The 21,976-nt window shown below is 42.2% G+C and overlaps 1 protein-coding gene across 1 annotated transcript in view; it reads right to left on the bottom strand.

Moving 5' to 3' along the window:
- MYCBP2 (MYC binding protein 2, E3 ubiquitin protein ligase) overlaps positions 1 to 21,976 on the bottom strand; it is a 184,237-nt gene that overhangs the window by 119,176 nt on the left and 43,085 nt on the right. The window contains exons 14-23 of the mRNA XM_015409457.1: positions 20,567 to 20,725; positions 19,166 to 19,370; positions 17,490 to 17,635; positions 16,613 to 16,714; positions 11,823 to 11,930; positions 4,475 to 4,594; positions 4,123 to 4,204; positions 1,889 to 2,006; positions 635 to 839; positions 304 to 457 (exon numbers count right to left, since the gene is read on the bottom strand). Coding sequence (XP_015264943.1) covers positions 304 to 457; positions 635 to 839; positions 1,889 to 2,006; positions 4,123 to 4,204; positions 4,475 to 4,594; positions 11,823 to 11,930; positions 16,613 to 16,714; positions 17,490 to 17,635; positions 19,166 to 19,370; positions 20,567 to 20,725 — 1,399 coding nt within the window. The remainder of the gene's footprint in view (positions 1 to 303; positions 458 to 634; positions 840 to 1,888; positions 2,007 to 4,122; positions 4,205 to 4,474; positions 4,595 to 11,822; positions 11,931 to 16,612; positions 16,715 to 17,489; positions 17,636 to 19,165; positions 19,371 to 20,566; positions 20,726 to 21,976) is intronic.

The following is a 21,976-nucleotide window of genomic DNA, read 5'->3' as shown; positions in this document are numbered from 1 at the left end:
AAGTGGCCCAGGGTCATCCAGCAAGCTGCCATGGCAGTCTGGGGACTCGACACACTGTCACTCAGATACCAGTTCAATCCCCTCATCACTTCACTAGTTCTACATTTAATTCATAACTGTGAGGGCCAAGAACTAATTTTTAAAAGTTTGAGAAAGCAAGATTTACCATTCTAATTTTTTTTTTTAAATCCAACTCCCAGGGAAGGATCTATTCAGAATTCATGACACTGTCATTTGAAAGCTGTCCCCATTCTGCAAACAACGTTTGGTTCATTCCAACACCTATTCCCAACCCATACGTACCTCCAAACGACATCATAAACAGGATCTAAACACACACCAAATCCTTGAAGATCCTCTTGTTCGGAATCATTAAATGTCTTACAACTTCCATCGACTTTATTTATCAAGAGACATTTAAATGGAGGAGGCTCAGATATAGAAGAAGGTACCAGGCCTGGGGGGGGGGATAAGCCAAAGTGACATGTTTACTCTTCAATCATTACTGAAAATGATGATAATGCAGAGATCTAGAAAGCATATGAGGGATCTGGTTCAAGGAGGACACTGCAGCAGCATGCAGTTGAGGGAACTGGTTTGTTTCAATTATAATTAAAGAGGAAATGAACCTTGCCTATTATATGTCTGCTGGCAAAGATCTCTGACGTAGCAAGCACATGAGAGTTGATCAGAGCTTCATCAATGCGAAGGAAGGTCTGGTCGCCGCTGGCTCCAATCCACGTAGCCTTCCGCCCGTACTTGGATCCTATGTTAGGCATGGGTGCCGGTTTTGCATTCCAGTAAGGAATATCCAAAATGGGCCTGCCAAGTTGCCCTTTCTGAAGATGCAAGTTAGAAATTCAAGCAGTGAATGAGAATTGGAAAACATCCTCGGTGTTGCCAAAATCAGTTGTGGCACTTGGATAAACGTAAAACAAGGGGTTGTGTTAACAGACATTGTTTACACTTTCTATGTTTCCACAAACCTACTGCGTCTCAGTTGAACAAATATCGAAGACCTGCACACTAGATAACCGGTGTTCTTAGGATATAGATTAAAATTCACTGACCTGGATGACTCAGGCTAACCCAATCTAATCAGATCTTGGAAGCTAAGCGGGGTTAGCCCTGTTTAGTACTTAGGTAGGAGACCACTGAGAAAGTCCAGGGTTGTTACGCTGAGACAGGCCATGGCAAACCACCTTTGAACGTCTCTTGCCTTGAAAACCCTACAGGGGTCACCATAAGTCTGCGGCGACTTGATGGTACTTTCCACAACCATCTGATAAAAATGTTAGTTAGTAATTGCTAATCGGTCTTGACCTAGAATGGGTTGACGTTAATAAGTTAATATGGAATCTGTCCAGATCAGACCTGAACCAACATACTGAAGTTTAGCCCAATTAGGTTGGAGAGCGCTCTGCTTCTCAGTGAACCCGTCACCAACACCTGTCAGCCAGTCCGACCCTTCTCCCATACAAATGTACACGGCTTTGGCAATGCGGGAGAGTGATGAGGTGGGCTTCCGTGACAGCCCATGGAGACCCTGTCATGACCATGGGAACAACTTTACACATAACTCCTGATGGTTCTGAAGGCAGCACACACTAACCCCCTAAGGAAGAACAGAAGTCCCCACAGGATGCTACTACAATGCTACTACAACCAAGTAACCTTAGGCAGAGAAGAAGGTGGCCTCCGTTGGGAGGAACCATGGCAAGCTATGTCCAACTTCAGTAAGATTCATGTTCACTTAACACACTTTTTGGGAGTTTGCAGCATCACTAATTTTAATGCTATCCTGCCTTAACTACTGCAGATTTAATAAATACAAAGTACAACATATGAAACAAGCAGTTTGTTCTTTTTAATAAAAGAAAAATCTTACAGAGAAGCTTCCAAACGTGAAGACTTGCCCATCCATTAACAGAATTGCTGTATGGTTGCTGCCAGCAGTAACTTGTGTGCTAGGTCCAGGTAATGCCTGTACCAGAGTGGGACATCCCCTAGGTCAGAGAAAACCACTTGTGCATCCATTCTTACTGGATTTTTAATGCTCCATCAGAAACATGCAATCCATATATATCATATATGATAAGAAGAATGAATGTGTTGTACAGTTAAATCATGAACATGTAATTGTCAACACCATATTGAGCTCCGCTTGCAGTGAATAAAAGGTTTAAGCCATTATAAGATAGGACTGCACAATTCAGGGGTTTGAATGCTGCTTTAATATTTGTATAATATTCCAGTTGTGAGGAATACCATCATGCTTTTGATTGATTGATTTCCCCATACCTATGACTGGTCCAGTTGCATTGGTACACATTAACAGTTGGCATGCACACAACCCACGACTCAACAACAATGTACACCAGGTGGTTCTTAAGGTAATTTTTATCCACTAGGGTATTTTATCCTTAGCAATGTGTAAAACTATTTTTATCTGGTCTATGACTGCTATAATAAACTTCTGTTCTGTTCTATCCACTAGGGTACTTGAAGCAATATTAACAAACACTTTTGATTCAACAGCCTGTCACCACACACTTTTCTGCCTCCAAACCTCTGCCATCAAAAGAACAGTGTACATCCTTCAGGTATGTAAATCTCAGAAGCACAGAAGCAGCTATCCTAGTTATTACTGACAATGATGACAGTGTTCCCTTAAACCTTTGCTGCCGCCGACATAGCTGCAAAAATGAGTGAAGTCACCTCATTATCATCTAAGACTTTTGCCTAAGAGTCAAATAAGAAATCAATTGAGGTGGTTCATTTTGGTTCTGTTTAAGACACTACCATGAAGATTCTGCTAGTCGCCCTAACAAGAACACACATGAAGCTGCTTTATACTGAATCAGACCCTGGGTCCAGCAAAGCCAGTATTGCCTACTCAGACTGGCAGCGGCTCTCCAGGATCTTATGCAGACGTCGTTCACATCACCTACTGCCTGTTCCTTCTAACTGGAGATGCTGGGGGTTGGACTTGGGACCACCAAGCCACAGCCCCTTCCCAGAATGAACACTCATGTATCTGCTGCTATGAAGGCCACTACTAAAAAAGAAGGCTAAAGGGATTTATCTCACTTGAAATGGAATATGGCCAGGGTCCAGCCTACCTAAGGGACCGCCTCTCCCCCGCATGTTCCCCCAAGGGCACTACGGTCGGGGACCCAAAATCTCCTGGATATTCCAGGCCCCAGGAACATCAAACTCGCCGTGACCAGGGCCAGGGCGTTTTCGGTGGCGGCTCCTACCTGGTGGAATGAGCTCCCAGAAGAGATCCGGGCCCTGCGGGACCTTGGGCAGTTCCGCAGGGCCTGTAAAACGGAGCTCTTCCGCCAGGCTTTCGAGTAGGAGCCGCCGCCACCATTATTCCACCAACGCTTTTTCCATCACCGCACTCTTACCACCGCTAGTGCGGGTACCATCGGGGGTGCGAGACGTACCTGGCGGATGATAGGGCTGCGGGGACATATATATGGTTGTGGGATTGATATACAGCTGTAGAACACCATCTTGATTTATGAATCGGAGCGAGTAGTGGAGCACCGATATTTTATTGATTGTATTATGTTGTATATTGTATTGTATTTTTATACTGTTCTTATTGTTTTATTAGGCATTTATGCCCTTGTTAGCCGCCCTGAGCCTTCGGGGAGGGTGGGATACAAATCTAAAAAATAACAAATAAATAAATATAATTTGGATTTATTCTGAAGCACAGGCATGCCCTAGAGTACTGGTATTTATCCAATGCAACTTAACCTAGTATGCTGATTCCACTTACATATGTTTGCTGTGTATATATCACTCAGGGAGGGGCTGTGGCTCAGTGGTAGAGCATCTGCTTGGCACACAGAATGTCCCAGGTTCAATCCCCAGCATCTCCAGTTAAAAGATCTGGCAGTAGGTGATGTGAAAGACCTCTGTCTGAGACCTTGGAGAGTTCCCATCCTAACCCTCCAGAAGCTCTCTTGAAACAGAAATCACGTCTTATTTAAAGAGAGTTAGGCCAGCTTAAGAAGATTATTTTCCCCTAGTTCTTGCAAACAGATGAACAAAGATGGAATTATTCCATTTAAACTACACACATTTAATATTAAAGTATCAACATACCTGGAATTAACATCTCCATGTCCAAGCTGCCCGTGTTGCCCGTATCCAAATGTATAAACATCGCCGTTCTCCATCAGGACAACTAAGGGTTAAAATGTGGCATGCTTCAGTTTATGGTTTTTATAAGACTTCACAAAAGGAAGTTCATTCTGATGAAGAATAATGTGCTACCTTCTTTGACCAGAGGCACCAAGTATCATATTAAGGGCTCCAGTTATGTGTTTTCCTTACTATATAAGTACGACAAGGCTTCCCAAAAGCTTTTAGCACAGGAAGTTTAAATGACACAACAACACATACAATAAAAAGATAAGTCATAAGGTATTAGTATGTTAACGCTATAATTCTTTACCGGAATGGTGAAACCCGCAGCTGACTTGTACTGCTCGGAGTTCACAGTCGAAGCGGACAGCCCCAGGTGGATAGGTTGTGATTTTGCTAGTATCCTTCTCACTCCTATCTCCACTTCCATCTACAAATGTAATTTATAATTATACCTCTTTGCATTAGTCAATGTGTTTCACAGTAACTAATCATGATCGGATTAGGCTGAGGGAACAGGAGATTACTAACAGAAATAAGATATTTAAAAAGTGGATGTCAAAACTAGTAGTAGGTGAAAAAATTGAGGAGACAGATCTTCAATGACAAACTGATATTCTGCTAAAATGAAATTTCTTGACAGAAAAGGACCATTCAGCCAGTTTGTAACAATCAGTGTTTCTTTAGCTTTAATTCAGCAGTGTTAATATATACAAAGTTTTCCAACATACACAGAAAGAAAATAAGGGCAATTGTTAAGAATCTTAATTTGCATGCAAATTGTATTTTATATGTTGGCTAAAGTTGTTTTTCTAAAATATATGTAAGAGAGAAGATGGATATGTCAGCCTACTTCTTCTGTTTGGCAAATTCTACAGTTTACAAAGAAAGCTGTAGACAACATATTAAAGCTGTAGAAAGACCTTTTGCTATCTGTTCATACGGCTTGTGCCGCACCAAGTTCACACACTCCATAAATCTTTTTTCTAAACAAATGAGTAGCATCATTAGTTGCAATAAACATCTGCTTTCTAGAATGAGCATACTAATCCACAGTACTGCAGAACATCAATTTTAAAAAGTGCTTATATCCATTTTAACTATTAGATCTTTTTCGAAGCATAAAATTTAAAACGGAGGATACACTTCCATGCTTTCCAAGGTCGGGGGTGGGGGTGCCCGATGTTTCCCATTGAGACAGTTAACAGTTCTTCCCCCTCCCCTCTCATGATTTCTTTTACCCAAAATATTCCTGCCACTGTTCCAGAGACTAACACAGTTAGTGCAAAAATGGGCTGAATTATGACAAACCCAATGTTGAGTTAAATATTGGTAAATATTAGAGCCATGTTTGTTTATTGCAGTGAAAACCTGAAATATGAATAGGTATTTTCTTTTAGCAAAAGTTTTTGTGGATAAACTCAGTTGCAGATGAAGCAGTGGGCATTAACCCCCAAAAGTTTAAACCTTTGTACTTGTAAGCTAAGGTCTGTAAGTACAAAGCTAAGGTCTGTAAGTACAAAGGGTCATGGCATAGGCCAATCTGGTCAAATCTTGAAGCTAAGCAAGGAGCTTGTGAGACCACCAAGGAAGGGTCTGCAGAGGAAGGCAATGGCAAACCACCTCTCCTGCTCACTTGCCTTGAAAGCCTCTTGTTGGGGTTGCCATAAGTTGGCTGCAACTGGGCAGCACTTTATACACAAAACACACGCACACACACTTGTAAGTGCTTGGTACGTATTAGTCTTTAAAGTACCATAAGAGTCTCACCTATAAATTTTTGCAGGTATACCAATACATATAACAGATTCTGAGCACAAAAATTAGGGGCGGAATAACTGGAGCTTTGTGACACAACATACTCAAGCTCTGAAGATCTCGGAAATAGTAGGGAACATTTAACAAAGTGAATTAAAATCCAAAGCTCAACTCGAATATCCTGTTTATGAACATAAATTCCATGCTTTCACAGGGATATGGGTAAACGGTGTTTAATTGAATGATGAAGGCAGCCAAAAGAAATGTCTAGTCATGAAAAGGTAGTACAGCCAAATTAATAAAGTTCACCAAGGGTGGCTTGACGTACTGCCTCAGTTTCTTAAATCCCATCACAAATGCTTTCAGTCTTGATAAATTCCGAAAAATAAGGCAGAAATGGCTTCCAATGTTCTTTTTGTTCAGACCACATAGTCCCCTTAATTGTCTGAACCGTGCAATGAGAGATCAGAATTGCAACAGCCTGCCTCTCATCCCATGTAACAATCTTATTATTTGAACTCCTCTATTCTGTACTGCATACAAGCAAGTAGCTAGTAGGGATGGATGGGCTATGGCAACCCCAATTTCCTGTATACTTGGAAGGTCTGTAAAGGGCCAGTGCAATACCCCAGTATTCTGCAAAAGCAAAAGAGCCAGGCTTATAGAATCATACAGTAATATTTAAGAGGTCAAGCTTTTGGGAAGGAGAATAGAGTAAGTTCTCTCTCAAAGGGCATGAACCTGGTTAAGTGTCAGACTGGCATTCTCCCTCCCTTCCTCTCTTGTGTGGAGCAGTATATAATAGCCCCAATTTGTCCACACCCATTCAAATGTCACAACTAACCTGAGTTGGTTGAAGACTTTGTCTTCAATCCTGGCACGGTGCACAAGGAGGAGGCAACATCAGAGCCAGGAGACAACCTCACGGGAAGGCCTCACCTTCTATGCCCTGTCGTTGTCCCTCCAGAGGAACTGGCTGGCCACTGTGCAAGACAAGAGGCTGAACTGGTCTGATCCAGCAGGGCTCTTCTTATGCTCTTATGATGAATGAGGGAGAGCATAAGACTCAAATTTAACCAGGTTCATGTCTGCCACACACATGATTTCTGACTGCAGCCTAAGAAACCTGTTCTAGGTGCATGGGACTTTTCCCAAGTGATGACTCTGTTGGCCTGGGCAACAGGTAAAAGTCAGGAGAAGATTCAGATACAATATAAAAAGAAGAACAGATAGGAATGGTTTGAGGGGGACTATATATTACTAGCATTATATTAGAAGCATGCCTGCAATTTAGAAGTCCACAATGTTATGACCCAGTGACAGGAGAACAAATCTTTTCTCTCTCTCAAGGTGAAATAAAAAGAGCACAGGCAATAAGAGTCTCTCAGCAGAACCCAAAGGAGACAGTGCTGCAAAAGTTCTACCTTTATCAAGACCAAAGCCGCAAATGATGAGTTGGTGGACTGATGCATGGGAAGCTGTGTCATAGGTCACAGCAATACACGAGTGGCATCCCGTCAACATTATTATTTTTAAAAAGCCGAGCTTTAAAATGAAAGAACAACCAGAGGATATTCCTCTGTATCAAAGTTAGAAATCTTTCTAGTTAGTCCTGTTATCCCCCCAAAACTGGCAAGAGTAAGGGCTTGCTTGATACAAGGAGAAGAGTCCAGAATGCACAGTAAAAGGGCTCAAGGAATAGATGGTTTTGTTCTGCACACTCAGCAAGCATGATTTCCAACGTTCATCTACCCAGACCCATGTTAATATGTCCTTCAGGAACTGAATGTTTTCTGGTAATAATCAGGGGTCATTTCGTAGAAAAAGAGCTAGGGGAACTCATTAGCATAACTCATTAGCATATGCCACACCCCCTGACATCAGGGGCCCGGCGGTGGACCTGCAAGGCCAGCGGGAGTGTGAGGAAGCCCCGCCAAGGCCCTCCCTGGCCCCAGGCAGGCAGGGGTGGGGAGAGGCAGGGAGGAAGCAACTTACCCTCCCTCTTCTCCTGCCTCCTCCCGGCTGAATGAGGGCTGGAAGCGGGGCAGCCGGAAGCAGGGGGCGGGGCTTCATCATGTGCCCCGCCCCCTGCACCTCACCCAGGGGAACTGCGTTCCCCCCCGAAATGACCTCTGGCAATAATCAAAAAGAGGGAGATTGGGGGGAGGCAGGCTCTGTGTTGGACTTGGATACAAAAGACTAGGCTCAAAGATATGGATTCAGCCATGAGGTATGCTGGGTAGGCCAGGCTTCTCACAAACAACTACTGTGAGGGCAACAAAGGATAACCTCACATACAGTGCACTGAACTCTTCAGAGGGAAGCTGAATTAGGATGATAATAAATAGACAAACTTAAAGATGTTATCAAAAGGATGTTACTGTGATAGGAACTGATCAGCCATTTCACATGTACAATTTTAAGTCATGTAAAAGACAGGAACTAAGAAACAGCTGGCTCTGAAGCCATCTCCTTGAAGCCCCGTTGAACCAACCATTGAACCAAATGGTCCGAGGCTTGCCAATGTTATGTAGCATAGCCTTAGAGCTAAGCACAATATCAACCCCGGTCTTGTGCTTATTAACAGAGAAAGAAAATTGGGTTATCTGTATACAAATTAGGGGTTATAATACTCCAGGAACTGACCAGAATATGCAAAAATGAATGTCATAAAATGACATCCCCGTCCACAAAATATCCCACTGGGCATGCTCCAGGAGCAAGGAAATGTTGAGCGCAGCTGACCTTTCAGAAGGCAGGGGGGAGAGGGAGTTAGTGTGCTTAAGCTGATACTACCCCAGAAGATGAGACTAGAGGGTGCTGAGATGCATGCCGCACTCCCCCCGGCCCCCCTCCCAAAAAAAACCAGGTCCAAAATATTTTAAAGGGATCTGACAACTATGAGGACAAGAATTTACAGGTAGTGAAAATGAATCAGGACTGAAAGTTTCGTATGACTCCCTATTAACTGTCTGCTCCCAGCCCTTCAAGCTGCTCCAGTGGCCGAGCCCTCAATAATTATATTATCCTACAACAGGGGGCAAAATTAGTGTTTAGGGACACATACCCAGACACATGCTTTCCCCAGCCACCCTCCCTCAAATTCTCCCACAGACCAAACAGGTTAAAATTATCCTTGTGCTGTAACCACTCAGGTTCACCGTGCCTCCAACCTTAGTAGTCAGGACAAAATGCCCGACAGTGCTAAACTGCGGAGGTTTAGGACTAGGAGAGCAAGACGCTACTTATCCAGCCCCAGCACACAGCCAGGCTGTTCGGGGGAATCTCTGAATTGTTTAATTCTATCAAAAACAGTGCAGATTACAATATAGAAGTCTCGCACAACAATACCAAACTTTGTAATTTAATTGTTTCCAGTTTCTTCAGACTAACTACAGAAAAGATAAAATCCTGAAACATTCATACATGTGGAACAGATTTATGAAAAGTATAGCATACCAAAGTCTATAAGCTGGCCCATATATTACCGCTAACTAGCAATTTGTATTTTTTCCATTATAAACACAAAACCATTTATACTGAAATAGATTTAAACCTAATTTGTGCCCTTTGCATGTTTTGAAGAAAGTGGCATAGTTATAGTTAACAATCAAATCGAATTACTTGGTTTAATTGTGTAGCTCTCATGTTTTAAAATAGAAAAAGTGCTAATGTTCATGTTTGCCAGGAAGCTTTACAACTTGCTATGTCTTATGGTATTCTGTTTCTCAACTCCTACAGATTTTAGGTCACTTCTTCTGTATATTCAATATAATAGAGATACAGTGCAGAAAAATTCAAACTCATAATTTCTTTGAAGAACACGATTCCAGAACAGCCCATTTGAGATAATTCTGAGTCTCAGTTACTGCCATCCTCAGCTTTCCAGATGTAAAACTAGACAGCTTTTCTCTTAGCAGTTTCCCTACTTTACTCAAAAAGGTAAAAAAATGCTCTTCCTGCACTTTGGAATAATTCACAACTGAAGATTCACAAAACTACTGATACACACCACCACTTTTCTATTTTGTCCATGATGGGCCATGCACCCTCTCGTGTTTCCATCACGCTTACTCCTAAGTGACAGCACACAAACGTTCGAAAACCAAAGGGAGAGTAGGCGATAAACCCTTTCTTGCTCGCTGTCATAAGCAAAACTAGGTCTGACACAGGGTGGAGTCACGCCCCTGCCTGTTTGGCACCGTCACCATCCAGGGCACTGTCAGACCAAGGACATCATGCTGCCATTTGCAAGGAACAGCAATAGCTATGTAAGGAACGGTGCAGCCCCTCCATTCTGTCAACATGCAGCTGCACCGCCGCTCAGGAGGTTGAGCAGTCAGTGGCAAATGGAAGTGCTTATAAAGACAGGAGCCGCTCGGGAGGTCGAGCAGCCAGTGGCAAATGGAAGTGCTTATAAAGACAGGAGCCAGCAGCAGCAAGGATTGGCAGGCTACAGCTAATGCTAGGCCACCCTATTCTTCTCACCACGGGTGGCTGAGGATAGCAGAGGAGAGGCCCAGAAGACTCAGATCCTGGTTTCTGCAATCTGAGGATGAGCAATTATGTCCGAGACAACTTGTCAGGGGTCAGTACTGGCCCATTGGCAACGGCCTGTCAGTGCCAACCCTGAAAACAGACCCTTAATTCAACCTCCAGGTCCCTTATTTAGACTGCAGAACATTCAAAAAGTGGTGGAGAGCTGTCTTACCTTACAAGAAAGAGGCTTCACTAAAAGATTCCTAAAGTTATTAGATCAAAAGGGTCATGAAGTGCAAGAGTTCAGTGATAGTTCTATACGATTACCTACCAGTAGTATTGGCAGTGACGGCCTTCCTAGCTTTGTCAAACTAATTTATGACCTCTAATGGGTGAGAAAAACCAATTCAGACCTAGATGAATAATTCAGCAATTTCACACTGAACCTCCTTTTGCCATTTTTTGTCGGATTTGTGCCCATTTATTCTTTTGCACTTAGATTACCCAGGACAAACGAGTCAGACAACAGAAAGGCACTTCTGGCATGTGATAAGAGATCACAAACCAGTAGGAGAACGTTTCACTCCCTAGGCACCTTAACTGGTGATCTGAATGTTGCCTGCATTCAATAAAACACTCCAGCTTAGAACTGAGGTCTAGTCCCTGACCGCAAGGGAATTTTCCATGGAAAAAGGAGATGTAATAGCTGGACTTCAAACTGCAGTGCAAGACAGGAATGGAGGCACGTCACACCTGTAGAATTTCTGTACAATCTGGAAAAGCAGAAGAGTATCCACAGAGGTCGGAAGGGATGATCAGCTTCCCCAACCCTTCCAGCCGCTGCAGAAACTCTTCTGTTTGTCTAGATAGTATAGAAATGCGACAGGTGTGATTTCCCTTCATTCCTACCTTGCAGTACAGGACAAAGTTCAGCTATTACTTTTCCCTTTGTCATGGAAAATTCCCTTGTGGCCAAGAACTGGCCTTCAATTCTAACCTGTGAGCTGAACATCTGGAATTCCCATCTGGTGAGGACCTTACTGGTGGTTCTCAGGTTCAGAACTCCAAAGAACAACAAATAAGGGAAACCTTGCAATTTAATTTCCAGACACCGATAACACTAGAAAGGATAATCTGTCCTGCCTCTTACTTGCTTACTAAGAAAAATTATAAAGCAATGAAAAAACAATGGCGTGCATTAAAGAAAAGGAAAATTAAAATAAATGCAACTTTTTAAAAACATTCTTACAATTCAGGCAGCTCAAAACTGAAAATGTGTTTTCTTTCTCCTCAGGGTACAGAAGATTAGCAAGAAGAAACCATAAATGTTTTATGCTTCTCTGATGACACCCATTGGACGGAAAAAAACACCTTTTAGGATAGGTGTAAGTCAACCCCAGTCAATAAGGAAGACCAAATACCTTTGTTCTTGTCCCGTTTATGCTTTAGCTGTGGAGGATGGGGTCTTACTCTGGCTAGAGCCTGCTCTCGGTGGTTCATAAAAATGGGACCAGGAAATACAAGGGGGCCTGAGGAGAAAATTTTTTGCACATGCATAGGAAAGCTCACAAAAATGGAAACACAGTGTGTTCAACAAAAAAACAAAAACAAATTAAAAGCATGAAAAAGGATGCAATATTCAGTAGTCAATACTTTATACTTTTAGATAAGGCACTAACATTTAATTACAATCCAAGCGCTTGTTAATTATCTAGCATATTAACACACTAATAAATGCATGATGGTATTACAGGGGATCAAAACTGGGGCTCCAGTGTGACTGCACACCGTCAGTATACTTTCTTAGCAAAAGCCATTATGTACCAAGCTTAAGTATGCAAGCCATTCTAGCAAACTAGATATTTATTGAAAGTATTTATAATCCTGCTTTTTGCAGTGGCACTGTAATGCAGAACGAGCAACAATCACAATTAAAACAACAACTCTTAAAGCGTCCACGGCACAAAATGAGTCCTCGATTTTTAAAAAAAAACCCTGAGGATTCAACATTTCAAGAACCATCATGGTCCTCCTAAATAACCCAGCCCTTCCTGAATGCCACAGATTCCAGAGGGCAGCCGTGCTGGTCTACAGCAGGTCAAAGCCGTGCTAGTCTGTCTGTAGCGGCAGAAAAGAGCAAGAGTCCAGGAGCACCTGAAAGACGAACAAAACTTGTGGCTGGGCGTGAGCTTATCAGATACCTGAAGAAGTGAGCCAGTGACTCACGAAAGCTCAGACCCTGCCACAAGTTTTGTCCGTCTTTCAGGTGCTCCTGGACTCTTGGCCTTTTCTAGGTCTGCGGTAGAAGAACTAGATTCAAATCCGGCGGCACCTTAGAGACCAATAAGGTTTCCGGGGTATATGCCTTCAAGAGTCAAAGCTCCCCTTGTAAGAGATACAGTGACGGGAGATTTGACTCCTGAAAGCTTTATACCCTGAAAATCTTGTTGGTCTCCAAGGTGCTACTGGACTCCGGTCTAGACATGAGAATGGGTTTCCTCACACTTCACAGGAAGCTGCTCTATAGTGTAGCACAGGACAAAGCCCACAAGCAAACTGAGACCGTTCTCACCTACTTAACCAGAGATGGAAAGGAGAATCTTTAGGGATGATTGACAGGGGAATGATACAGGTGCCTACGTGTGGTGTGGGGCTGGGGTGGCAGTGGATTCAGCGGGCTTCTGCGTGTTGGACATAAGAACATTAGAACATAAGAGACGCCAATGTTGGATCAGGCCAAAGGCCCATCCAGTCCAACACTCTGTGTCACACAGTGGCCAGAAATACCAGGTGCCATCAGGAGGTCCAGCAGTGGGGCCAGGACATTTGAAGCCCTCCCACTGTTGACCCCCCCAAGCACCAAGAAGACAGAGCATCACTTGCCCCAGAGCCCCTATCTATACCTTGTGGCTACACAACATCCCTCAGAATACGAATGTAGGTCCAATAATATGATCTCTCACCTAATTTGGTTATCACTTGCATGGTCCCCAAAACACACATACGGACATTTGAACTGCAGTGCCTCCAAACGATTAAAAAAATTTAAACTTATCTATTAGTAGAACCAAAAAGCTACTTGGCTTGGGCTAAAAAGTAAAAATAAAAGAAAAGAAAAGAAAAGTAAAGAAAAGAAAAGAAAATTCTAGCCAAACTAAGTAGGGTACATGCACCTGACCCAAGCTTCATGCAGCAAACCTGAATGAAACAGAACTAGGAGATGAGAAATATAGTGAAGAGAACTATCTACAGCTGAGAATAAACTCTCTTTCTGAGAGATAAAATGTTCCTTAGAAAATTAACCCATTCCCCTGCAATATCACAGACATGTCTAATCCCTTCCCTTGATACAGGGCAAAGAAGAGCATTTGGAAATCAAACCAAATGAAAACCAAGCACTTGGTTACATATTTTAGAATTTCAACAGACAATTTAAACAACAGCTTAGTTCCATCTAAAGACACATTTCTGCTAAGTGAGGAGTCTTCCTCCATTAGAGGAAAGCAGCTTCATTTGGAGGAAAACCCCTCTCAGCAGAAGGGAGGGAGTCCTGGTACTGGAAAGGTATAAGATGGGGTTCTGTGGTAGTTTTTTGCTTCTGCACGGCCTCCTCTGATTCTTCCAGTGCTATTTTCTCTCTCTGCAATTCTCCCTTTCATAGACAAATTGATGTAACTTATACATTCCGCCACTGTCTCCTGAATATGTCACCTGCCTTCTGGACATTTCGATAACTCCAGGTTTGTCACCTCACCAAACATGACAACCTAGTATCTTCCCACTTATCTTCATTTCACGTGGCTGTGCATCTTTTACCAATTCTTATCTGATCCTTCCTTTGCCATTTAAGCGGCAAAAGTTTACTGGTGCTAACCCTGTGCCATCCTTTATTCATCACTGTGATTCACACAACCTCTATAGGTATACTACTGTTTGACATAAATCTCCCATTCACCCATTCACAGGTTTTCTACCAAGGCAATCTGTAGATATGGGGTCTGCTAAAAGGAAATATCATACAAGGGCTTCATTGGGAAAAGGTCTTTTTGGCCTGTGCTCTTCAGATCTGGCTTAGCATGCTGTTGTAATCTGCATGCTTTCTTTTAATTTCACATGGAAACTGGACAATGCAGGGGTACTGAATACACATTCTTCTGCATGAGCATCTATGACAATATATACAAGAAGGAAATCCTCAAGTGAAAACAGTGGCATGCAAACAAGGACCAGATGTCCTGGCACATCTTCACCAGAGGTGACACATTTTCTCATGGGAAAAAAAATGTTTTGCATTACTTTGCTATGTGTCTTAAAATGCTACTGTCTCCAGCACAGCAAATACAGCTAAGCCACTCACCACTAAGAACACCTGGAAACAGATACTCAGCTATGGGGAAAGGGATGAACTTCTGAACTGGTAACAACCGAAATGTGGAAGATTTTTGACCCCCTATATGACATAGCATCCAAGCTTCTTAAAGTTGTCGCAGACCAAGGAGTGATTGGATGGATCTAAAATTCCAATTCGGATGTTGTGAAAACAACTCATTCTACAACTGCAAATGACCAGCCTTTCAATCGATAGCCATAACTGCCACCTCAGTTGTTCGAAGACTATCCATCTTAAAAACAAACAATATTCTCATTTGATGTTTTTGCCACCTCCCCGATATTTTCAGAAAGAAAAGGGAGTACTAGCAAGGCAAAAACTATCAGTTCCAACGCTTCACTACCTGGACTAAGGTATACTGTCCGCTATACTGCCAATTTCAGCTTCTTTGGTCAAACATACCTTCAATGTCAAATGGAACAGACCAAAAACAAATGGAAATTATCTCTTTAACTAGAACTTACTTTAAAATTAAGCCAATGGATTCAGTTCACTCATCATAACTTGATGTTTATTAAAGAATTAAAATAAAGGCGGGAATGCTAAGCACCCATCTAGTGCATGGCGGCTAATATTAGGCTCCAGCATGCCCAGTTCCATATCAACTGTTTTCTGATCTCTGCAGGTGAGAAGTGCCAGCCAGCATCTTGCGATGTGCATTCTTAGGTCAGAGGGTAGATTCATATGCACTTGTAGAGATGTTATCAGAAAGCAAAATATAGCTGTGATTTGCATACAAGTATCTTTCTTCTTTAAAATACACAGAAACAGGTTCCAGTCCCTCCCACTCATCCCCTCTTTACATTTAAAGGGAAAACATAAGCACCTGCATTCATCTAACTAGCATAGCAGGCATCTATTTTATACTCTGGTAGCTGTACCCAAGAACAAAATATAGCAAGGGAAGCCATTCTGAGGCATTCTCAAGACATTTAGGAGATGTTATGTTCAACCACAACAAGTGACTCTCACATCTTCACTGAGAAGGGAAATCCTCTGAGGACATATAAAGACTTCTCAGGCTTCTTCGCCATAATGCGAGGAGGAGGGGGTGCTTTGCTCCAAGTTCCCCTTTCATCTGACAAACCCATTCGCTTTCTGCACTTTGAATAGTGCGGGGTTTTTTTGCAAATAAAATGCATTTGTGGCCAACACAACTCTGCCCGGTAAGATTGAGAACTCACTCAGGGCTTAAGAATTATAACGTAAGTGATATAAATTGCTGAATGCATAATGCCAGCAATGCCCCTTGGTTGATTACGATGGCCAAACTGGACAGTCTCTAGACAAGAGAATAAATGGTCACAAATCAGACATTAAAAATGGAGAACACTTAAGCCAGTAGGGGATCATTCCATTCCCCTTGGGCATTCACTAATAGGCTTAAAGGATGCAATACTTCAAAGGCAGGCTCCAGCTAGAAGGTGCAGATCTGATACTATCTGGGACTCAACAGGCTTTTGAGATGGTTAGCTCACTACAAAAACTAATTGTTCCTATTTGCAGTTTTATATATACCATTCACAGTTATCCTATTTTGAAAATTCATCAACAGTTAGGAGAGGATCGTTTACTCTTTGACTGGACTGTGTTTTCATCTTGGAAGGGTTAAATCCCAGATTATTCTGGTGCCTCAGGAGAAAGCAAGCGTCCCAAACACCAAGAAAGTTAACGACTAAAGCAAGGCTGTTCACATGAAATTCACTCTCACAATTTACTTGCTAACCTGTTAATTGCTCTAAATTTCTCAGAATATTGTTTCTTCATCAAGCCTGATTTTGTAGGAAGCGGGGTGGGGGTGGGGAAATGGATCTTGCATACCTCTCCCTTCCTCCAACCGGTGTCTCCTGTTCACTCGCTGTCGCTTCTCTTCTTGCCGTAACTGGAGGTGTTCTTCAATATTAACCCCAGGCACAGGGACAGCTGTATCAGTGAAGAGGCAACAGCACTCAGCATCCACATATAGTTGTGGTTGACACAGATGTATATGCAAAAACGCATCTGTATACAATTTCTAAAACACTTTCAAACTGAAGCATCGGGCAAAAGGCATGACTATTCATCTGTCTTAAAAGGAACTTAATTATTCTCTGAAAAAATGAGAACGTAAGGTCTTGACTATTCTCAGTGTGTTCTCTGTCAAGATTCACGTCTTGTTCCATGTGAAAAATAAATGCTATTTACTATCACACTTAAGAGTGAAATACTGTTTTCCTGTTATGCACAGAGTCTGCATGCTTGCTCTCTCTTACACACACAAAATGAAATTGGGATGGCACTGGCTTGCCATAAAATCATGGATAATGTGACTATTTTATTAGTAAAATACCATCGTCGTCTCCAACGGCAACGTCACTGAAGCACAAGACTTAGACAATATGTTTAAATGAAAAAGATAAAATGAGACTTTGAAACACATTATCTAAAGGAATGCAAAATTTTTAAGCTTATGCAATTGTAAAATGGGTTCAGAGTCCATTTAATCCCCAGTTAATTAAACCTGCGCTGCACACCTTCTGAGCTACTATCAAGAATTACGATTCACAAAGAGAAGTGGTTTTAACATCAGTACACAGAGCTGGCTCTAGGAGGCTGGTTATCGAGTTACCAAAAAAGGAGAGGAAATGAAACAAAAGAAGGTGTTTTTTAATACCCTTCCTCCAAAAGATTTCACACATCCCAGTTTTAGATCCCTTACCCAGCAGAAGGTCCAGAGGGATCATCTCTTTCACAGCATCCAGGATTCCTCTTTGCCTGGCCTCCTGGCCATCGAGTTCTCTAGCGCAGGCCTTGCAGCACCCACACACTGCACAGCCAGACTCTCCAGAGCCACATCCACAGATTCTGGAGAAGGTGGTGGTGGAAAGTATTATTGAATTGTAGATATTCAGAGCACTCATTCATAGAACCATTCTAAGGTCAGAATCATAAGCTTCTTATTTCATCAAAACCACGTGTCAAATTTTGCAAAGGGTACTTTATATACTTTTTACAGAAATCTTTCTAGAAGACTAAGGTAAAGAGGTTTCTTTCTCCTATTGTATCTGAAGAAGCGAGCTCTGTCCCATGAAAATTCATGCTGGAATAAACACTGTTGGTCTTTAAGATGCCACTGGACTCCTGTTAGGTTTTGCTACAACGGACTAAAATGGCTAGAACTCTTTTTACAAGCCACGAAGACAATTAGCCATGCCACTCATGATTAGTTTTTTGCATCCCAACCCCAAACAAACTTAGCGGTTAAAGACCCTCCCTTCATGCTTCTCCAAAATTTCAAGAACAGCAGGATAGAACTCAAACCCAGATTTTCTTGTATCCCGGATTATTGTATGCAGTACCACTAAGGACAAGAACAAACAGGAGTTTACACTTTAATATATATTAAATATTGTCCTTTTCTCCTTTGATTTTGGAGTCTGTCTTCCACTGTGATCTTTTTTAAAACAGGAAGACTAAAGATTTGACATCCATCCACTAAGCCACATACTCCCACATTTCATTCCCATTGTCAAGTTGTTTACAAACCATCAAACTATGGTTACCGTTGCTTCTGAGGAGACAAGTAATTACTTCCTCTAACAAAAGATCTTCCCCCCCCAAACAGCGTAATGTTGAAAAGCAGAAATGAATAAAAAGTACATCCTACAAGTACATCCATCCATAACAGATTCTCTGTAGTATAACCAAAGAACTGAAGTGTGTTTTTTAAGTTTGTTTCAGAAACCCACGGCATACAACAACTCAAGACTTGCCACTTTTCACCCTCCCAATTGAGCTTGCAAACGTTCTACGTCTGTTAGCCGTAAGACTCTTAACCTGAGGAGCCCATACAGTTCTTGGCCCTTTGGCTCTTAGCCCTGTGGCTTGCAGCCTGTGATTTCCAGCAAGCAAGCCAACAAACCCAGGACAAGTGTGAGATCATGTATTTGTTTGGCTTCCATTGTCTGGTTGCTGGGCACTGTATTTTTCTTGTAAGAGGCTTTTCAGAGGAAAAGTGGTATATAAATACTTGAATAAAAGAAAAATATAGCTGAGGGCAATTCAGAAACTGCTGCTATCATAAGAAACTCCACTTGCTAATGTATTCATATCCCACTTATCTTCCATCAGGGACCTGAAGGTGATATACAGAAGGATGCTGATGAGGTTTCCCAGAACCAGGCACTGACCAGACCCAATTAAATATAGCAAGATTGTTGCATCAGGAGCCTTCCAACCATTGCTTTAAGCAATTATGGGGTATACCTTCTGCCACTGAATGACAATATTTGGGGGCAGCCCTGCTATAGAAATAGTGGCAATACAAGTAAGCGATATTCCATAAGAATTTTTATTCACTGTTTCCAAGGCTAAGAATGAAACACTTTTGCTTACCCTCCAGGGACTCTGTCAGGACGCCCACTGCTAACACAACTTGCTCCGTAGCCTGTGCAGTCCCCACAAACAGTGCATACCATACACTGCTCCAATTTCCACTTATGCATGCCTGGCGGACACATCATGGACTTCTCATCTTTTTCATCGAGTTCCTCTTCTAAATCTTCATCCATCGCTGTTGCCATGTTCTCTACTCCAAAGCCTAGGGGAGAACCAAAAACAATCCATGGCAGATTCTGTAAACCAGCGCAGCACTACATGATTAATACAGTGGATCTAAGCCTGGAAAACAGTAATTCTGTTAACCTACGACCCCAAAAACCTATTTTTTTAAAAAAAAAGCTTTTATAGCACACAATTGCTTGCATAAAAGTCAGGTGACTACGTACACTGACAAAAAAAAAATTCGAACACAGAATTAGTCAACGTTTTCCCCAAGCACCATTCTAGGGGATCTTGGTGCTCAAAAAAAAAATTCGAACACAGAATTAGTCTCAACATTTTCCCCAAGCACCATTCTAGGGGATCTTGGTGCTCTCTGTAAATAAACTCATCTAGGGTGAATGTTCTCTTTATTTAAAACATCTGTATCCTACCTTTTCCAAAAAAGGTTCAAGGCGGCTCACAAAAGATTACCCCATGATATTCTTAACAATAAACACATATAAAAAACCCTGCACGCACACACGCGCGCACACACACACTTTAGAACTAAGGAAACACACAGCTTCAAGCTGTGAGGGCTCTCCCCCACACACCAAAAGCCTATAATGTTACAGATGCTCACCGAAGAAAGGAAGCAATCTGGTGAAAAGATGTTTAACAGTTCCTTTTAACAAAGTTTTAGTGTGGAAAGAAAAACTGCAGTACATGAGGCAAGAAACAGAAAAGTCGACAGAAAACAACAGATAGAATCAGCAACTGAAATAGGAAACAGAAGACTAGGAACAGTGGTCTACTAGGATGGCAAGTACTCATAAGGACTATAATGGGTGGATCATGAAAAACTAAGGCAAGATCTTTAACTAACAGCTGAGCACTACAGGTGCTCATCTTTCCACTGTGCACAGTTCTGTAACCAGAGCACTAGGCCAAAGGTGCCCCAATTAGGCCTACAATGTTAAAAGAAAGGCAAGAGCTACACCTAACGCAGGCAGAACAGAGGACTGTTGGTTCAGATATACAGACTGTTAACGTTTCAACTATATATATGTACAAATAAAACAAAGATGAGACACTGAATGGTAAAAGCCTACAAAAGCAAAAAAAAAAAAAAAGGGAAATGGAAGAAACGGTGAAAAGTTTGGACAAAACCGTCCTTGATAATGGAGCTCCACAAATAGAGAAACTACAGAAATACAAAATAAGGACGCTGCCACGGAGGAGGAAGGAACTGACCTTTCCCTCCCTGGCTCATGGAACCAGTGTCTCGTCCACATTGCCCTTTGTTATTCACTCCAAATGTCCACACTTCCCCATTCTTCATTAGCACACAAGTATGAGCTTTGCCCATGGCTACCTGAGTTGCAAAATGGCCTTTCAAATCAGTCACTAAACCTGCAAGATAACACAATGGAATGGTAAACATTTAATTTCCCACATCCAGAAATCTGGCATATTGTGATAAGATATATTTACTGTAAACATTTAAGAACATAAGAGATGCCAATGTTGGATCAGGCCAAAGGATCCAGTCCAACACTCTGTATCACACAGTGGCCATAAATACCAGTGCCATCAGGAGGTCCACCAGTGGGGCCACATTCTGAGCATACATGATTCCAGAAGAGTTTCTAACACCTAAAATCATAAGATAAACCACACAAAAAAACAGCAAAATCATTTTATCGTTGAAAATCAGAGATGACAAAATGAGGCAAAGACAGAGGAGAGAAACACACACGAAAAACAGAAGGCTTGGTAAACAAGTACGCTTTTGCTGGTCCCCTAACAGCTCGACAAACTTGGTACCAGGCAAACTGATGCAGGGAAGAAGTGCCACAAAAGGTAGCACCCTAGGACCAGTGCTCACCAACCTTTATTTCTGAAAGTGGAGACACACACTCTTCCCAACTGGTTGTGTGCGTTAGGTGAAGTCGCTTGTGACTTCTGGCCACCCTATGGATTAATGACCTCCAAAGTGTCCTATTGCTAACAGCCTTGCTCAGGTCGTGCGGAACGAGGGCCATGGCTTCCTTGATTGAATCAATCTATCTCATCTTGGATCGTCCTCTTTTCTTGCTACCTTAAACTCTTCCCAGCATTATTGTTTTTTCCAGTGAGTCTTGTCTTCTCATAATGTGATCAAAGTACAATTGCCTCGGTTTAGTCGTTTTAGCTTCTAGGGAGAGGCCAGGCTTGATTTGTCTCGAACCCACTTCTTTGCCTTTTTGGTTGTCCACAGTATCCATGGACAATAAATAAAGCCCGCATATAATCAATAAAGTCTGCATGTAATCACTCTCCTTTAAAAGATGAATATTCCTCAGCAAAATGGTAGAGAGCTAGACAATGGTCACCTAAAACCTATCTCTTCATGCCCTGACATGGGTTTGGATTCCATCCAATCCAACAGTTTCTTAAGTAGATAAGCAGAATATAACTTTCCCAAAGAAGAAAGGAGGCTAATTGGATGATAGCAGGATGGACCCAGTCTAGACCCCTTTTTAAATATTGGGACAATAATCGAACGTCTCCATGAATCAGGTATTTGCCCACCGAAATTAATTTGAATAAAAACTGGGGCCAAGACTGGGGCCCACCACTGTAGATCAGCCTTGGGAATTAGATCAGAGCTAGGGGCTTTTC

This window comes from Gekko japonicus, unplaced genomic scaffold (genome assembly GCF_001447785.1).
Source record: "Gekko japonicus isolate JY-2015 unplaced genomic scaffold, Gekko_japonicus_V1.1 scaffold846, whole genome shotgun sequence".
Lineage (NCBI taxonomy): Eukaryota > Metazoa > Chordata > Lepidosauria > Squamata > Gekkonidae > Gekko > Gekko japonicus.
Note: the sequence above shows the minus strand (reverse complement) of the source record. Positions and strands in the feature narration are given on the sequence as shown.